The sequence below is a fragment of the Rhea pennata genome, chromosome 1 (assembly GCF_028389875.1).
Source record: "Rhea pennata isolate bPtePen1 chromosome 1, bPtePen1.pri, whole genome shotgun sequence".
Classification (NCBI taxonomy): domain Eukaryota; kingdom Metazoa; phylum Chordata; class Aves; order Rheiformes; family Rheidae; genus Rhea; species Rhea pennata.
The window spans coordinates 190,006,794-190,012,014 of record NC_084663.1 but is presented as its reverse complement, the minus strand read 5'-3'; the positions used below and the strand labels follow the sequence as shown (position 1 = coordinate 190,012,014).

The 5,221-nt window shown below is 38.1% G+C and overlaps 1 protein-coding gene across 1 annotated transcript; it reads left to right on the top strand.

Annotated features, from left to right (window-relative positions):
* The first annotated feature begins 4,688 nt into the window (after positions 1-4,688).
* SERTM1 (serine rich and transmembrane domain containing 1) lies at positions 4,689-5,012 on the top strand. The gene has a single exon (XM_062576781.1). The coding sequence runs from the start codon at positions 4,689-4,691 to the stop codon at positions 5,010-5,012; it is 324 nt and encodes a 107-aa protein (XP_062432765.1).
* Positions 5,013-5,221: the final 209 nt, after the last annotated feature.

Here is a 5,221-nt window from a genome sequence, read left to right as displayed (position 1 = left end):
CCAGGTGTTTATTGCACTCAGTCAATATCAATTTTGTCATAACGTTTTGAAGTCAGTGACAAAATTCCCAGTGATTTTACTGGGACAAAGTTTGGGCTTGATGTTTTGATGTTTTGGATGTTCTGTTTAGTTTTGGTAATGCACAAAGCCAAGAAGGAAGAAGTTGCTGACACGCAGGTTTATTGAGGATTTTTTCTTTGGCAGAGTTAGACCTCAGGAGAGCAGTCAAATGGCTGTGCCATTTACCCTCTTGTCTCAGAAAAAGCACGAATTTGATCCAAGCCAGTGGCTGTAGTGCACTCACTAAATCTGCTTGTGGAGCCCCTTTTCAAGGACTGGGAGGTCTCATCTGTGTCCTGGCAGAGGTTCATGCAGTCCTAGGGCTGCCTTACTACATTTCCCCATCCAGAATTGCTTTTCCACTCTTCACACTACACTACCAGATAGACTCACTAGCTGAGCATGTCTGGCTATTTTCCAGCTTTTTTTGCAAATGCTGGAGTAGCACCAGGGAACTTAAACAGGGATCTGGATAGGATTCATTTTATTTCTGTACATGCTTTGTACCTTTCCTATCAATGCTATTCAGATGTTAGGATTGAGTACGTTCATCCCTTATGACTTTGCTGTTAACTTCAACAGGATACAGATAATTTGTAAAAATCCTTTAGATGGAGCATGACCTTACATTTTAGGTCTATATTTTTTAAATGTGTGATTAAAGCAATAATTTTTTTTTTTAATTCCTAAAACAATACCCAAGGAGTTATTTCAGCTGAAGTTACATTTTATGATAATACTCAATCACATATTTCATTGCTACTCAGGATGAGTGAGGCAAGTAGGATCTGGGCAATAGTTATTTGGATTCAGAGTTCACAGATCTCACTACAACATATGCAATTTAAAAATAGCCCAATTAACATAGTATAAGACCTATAAAGGCTCTGATCTAACAAGGCACTTACATCTCTGCTTAACTTTAAACTCCTGATTAGTCATATTTACAACCATAAATTTTCCACTAACTTCAAAGAAGGTCCTATGCCAAAGTTATTCCTTGTGCTGGGGCCAAAATTCTTAATAGTAAAAGAGGAACAGCAGATTTCAAGTTTGTGAAGAATTTTGAAGTCTTTTAACTTCTGCCATGTTAAAGAATTTATGTGAATTAATTCCTTAAGTTATTGTAGAGAAACTCAATTAATAATGGACCTGCTTTTCATTATGGTGAGTAATCAAGGATAACCGTCTTTGATATGAAAGCCTATCTTTTAAAAAGGATAAATTAGCTATAAGACACTTAACTACTTCCAGAACGTGAAATGAACACATATCGTTCCATTAGTTAATTCTGGATCACTAAATTAAAGATAGTTCAAAAGGAATATAATCTCATAAGGATCTCTCTTTGTTCAGTCTGTTGTGACTCATTTAACAATGTACGATAAATGCTGTTTCTTGAGGAGTAAATAATATTAGGGTTATGAAATGGTTTTATTTGAGCCTATTTTGTGCATCAGTACTTCTGTACTACAATGGCTAGAGTACTTTTATCTGATATTTGCAGATGCAGGTTCGTACTCCTGGGATGCTTGATTAAGAATATCAAAAGCTTTGCAATAAAACAATATCCAGAATATAACTTTTTGTCCTTCAAAATATTATGGATGAATATGCACTAGCATATTAACACAAGCCAGGCCTTTCATCATCTCTCATTTTGAAATACTTTCATGCTTCCTGATATTGTTTTGGCCAGTTAGTGGTTTCCAAGCAATGCCTAGACATTAGGTTCAGATTAGGTTTAGGATTAGGTTAGGGTTAAGACTGGCCATCATCAAAGGCAATTGTGATGGGGCCATCCTGTTCTTGAGGATAAATGGAAGTTTAGCCATCTTGATGGAAAATATGTCTTGCATGTTGTTCTTGAGACCAAAGAATAGCCTTGCCCTGTTTTATGCAGTAGTGCAGGTATAGCTCTGCACTACAGAAAACAAAGTAGAGCTTAAAAATGTAGGATTATGCCTACCACTTACTCGGGTGCTTAGGGCTTTTTATGGTATATAGCATAACATCCTAAATTTAATTTAAAGTGCAGAAGTATAGTGGGCAACACTATGCAAATAATTTCAGTGATTCCAAAGCAAATTTCTTAGCATTTTCAGTGGGTGTCTCCCAAGGCCTCCATGGTCAGAGAAGAAACAGCACCAGCTGAACAGTGTTTTACTCTTCTTAAGGATCATTGGTTGAGATTGGGGCCTTTTTGGTCACAGCTAGTATCAAAAATTGTCGGCCTCTTGAAGAAAAAGGTACTTTACCAAGTTAGCAACAGTAATATGTTTAAAGGAAAAATTACAAGGCAGAGCATTGCAGGGAAGAGTGTTGCAATGCTTTCATGGAAACACAGGGAGATGCTTCAGCAGTTGTGTGACACAAAAAGATAGACTTGAAAATGATCACGTTGTTATTTGAAGGGCCTGATTCTGCCTCTCTGACTCCTACTGACAGTGTTTGCTCTCTCTACCAATCAGTGGGATTTTCCAAACAGTAAGAAATTGCTCATTGAGAGTTGGACTAGAAGAATTTAATTGACCCTAAAAATACCAGCAGTGAAATAGAAGAGGTTGTACTGAAGTTTGACAATGTCATCTACAATGGCACTTAGAATCTGTGATAAAAGCTAGTTAATCCAGAAACAAATTATTTCAGAGGGATAACAAGTTTTTTCCTGCACTGAGTAACCTTTTCTTTTACTATCTTAAGATTGTGAAGATGAAGTTTGGCAAGGATATTGTATCAAAAATCTGTGTTTCCTTTTTTAAGAATGATGATTTTTGAACTGGACGTGTATGAGGAGACTTAAGAATGGATGAGGCATAGTGCCTCTGGGGAAGCTGAAGAAAAAGACTGCTGTGCCACCTTTTGGATCTATGTCTTTTTTGTCATTTGGGTCTAGCAAGGGCTCCCAGGTTTTCATGGTTCTCTGTAGGAAACCTAGCACTGGGGACAACATTAGATTTCAGTGTCTTTCAGCTCTTGCAGTTCTGCTAAAAATTCTTCAGAGGAACATATAATGGATGGACCAGCTTGTGTTCTTCTTTCCTTCTTTCTTATGTTGCAGAACAGGGCAAAACAGAGCCTTAAGGCACCTAAAAAGATTGCTATCTCCATTTGACTGTAGATACCCACTAATATAGTTGGAAATAAACAACTGTGAACCTACAGAACAACTGTAAACCTATAGAAGACAAATAGTTAGCAAGGGAAAATCCTTCTCCCTAGTCTCTGTGAAACATAGCTCATGAGAAGTGCTCCACAAAGCCCAGGAACTGTAAGGACAGATATTGAACTGAGACCGCAGGATGAGACCTAAAACAAGGTCAATATGAGAAAGACCATTCTGGAAATTGAGTTGTTTATGCATAGTATCTTCCTAGACAGGAGGAAAGCTCACTGTCTTTCTGCACAATATCAGAGTGTGTGCCGTGAGAGGTTGACCACAGATGGAGGGACAAAAAGATAGCTGGTAGATAATATATGCAGAAGGTAAACTTGATTTCCTATCCGTTTACATCTTGCATCACCTATTTATATTAAAGTACAGTTAATGGATTATGGCTTGTAATTCAGCTGCCTCGCAAAGTTAGCTCTTCACAAGCACGCCTTTATCACTGAGCCTTCTCTTATGCTTCCAGTCTGCACCTGGGGATTGACTACACTGTTTTGAAAAAACAGTTTAGTGTGCAATGATCTTCTCATGCTTTTCTACTCAGACCTTTGCCAGCAACAGAGCTGCCAGTGGCTAGAGGCAAAGCTTTTCCAGAGCTGGGCTCCTTTCCTCTTCAGCATTCATCGCCCTGAGAATGTCCTCTCACACTTACTGAGCTGCAAGGGCTGCCTGTTTCCTGGAGATTTCACTTGTAGGTGACAGAACCGGCAACTTTTCATTGAAATGTGCCTGGCAGTGAGACAGTATAGGAGCAAGATGCATTTTAATCTTTGAAATTATTTGATCCATTTTATATAAGAAATCAGCTCTGGTGGGTTTCTGGTTCTGGTTACCTCAGGCAAGATGGTATGGAATAGTGGCTAAGGGTGGTGGATTTACCATCCATCCTGATGTTAAACGACCTTGCCCTAGGATGACAAGCTGAAATCTTGAAAGGGAATTTGTCATTCTTTGTCTAGCTTTCATCCACCAGAAAAATGCAGATTCCCATACTTCTGTCCTGCACAAAGTGCAAAGATATTTAGATTGGGCTGTTCTCACTTAAACAACTCATGGTGGGGAAGAGTCAGTTTAAATTCATTGATTGACAGAAATTCTCTTTATCCATACATTTTGACAAACAGAGATATAAAGATAATAGTTAGCTAATGCTTTACAAATTGCAGCTTAATGCTAAGGAATAATAATTTGTAACTGTTAAGAATTGGATTGTCTCGGGTACACAATTAAATCACATTATCTATTAGTAAATTAATCTTACTTTTTTTTTCCAGTTCTGAAGGATACAATCTTACATTACCCTGAGTTTGAGCAGTAAAGGATAAATCTGATCACTGGCTGACTTGTCGTCTCTTCATTGTGATGGAAAAACGGTTGTCTAAAATGAACCCTTTGTTATGCTGCTAGAACTGCCTTTGACTCCAAGATCTGTGGTGATTTTAAAAACACAAAACCAAAAATGTCAGAACCTGACCTTTCATCTGGATTTGTAGGAAACATGGAAAATGGGACTTTTCTGGAGCTGTATCCCACATCCCTATCAACCTCAGTGGATTCATCTTCTGACCGTTTATCCAACGTCTATGTATATGTTTCTATATTCCTTAGTCTCTTAGCTTTTCTCCTTTTGCTATTGATCATTGCACTTCAGAGGCTGAAGAACATAATTTCTTCCAGTTCCTCTTACCCAGAATATAATAGTGATGCTGGAAGTTCTTTCACTAATTTAGAAGTCTGTAGTATTTCTTCCCAACGATCTGCTTTCTCAAACCTTTCTTCATGAAAATAAATGAAACAGAAGACACGGGGAATGGAACGGCTTTTTCTAGCTTCGTGGGGAGGTAGTGCATGCAACGTTTGCCTTAGAAGACTATCACAAAGAGGTGACTTTTAAAGTTTCCTTATCTTTTTCTTTCCCTTTTTAGCTTTCATTTCCCCTTTTACTAATGTTGCTCTTCATTCTGCAAGATGGAAAATGACGCTCGATCATTG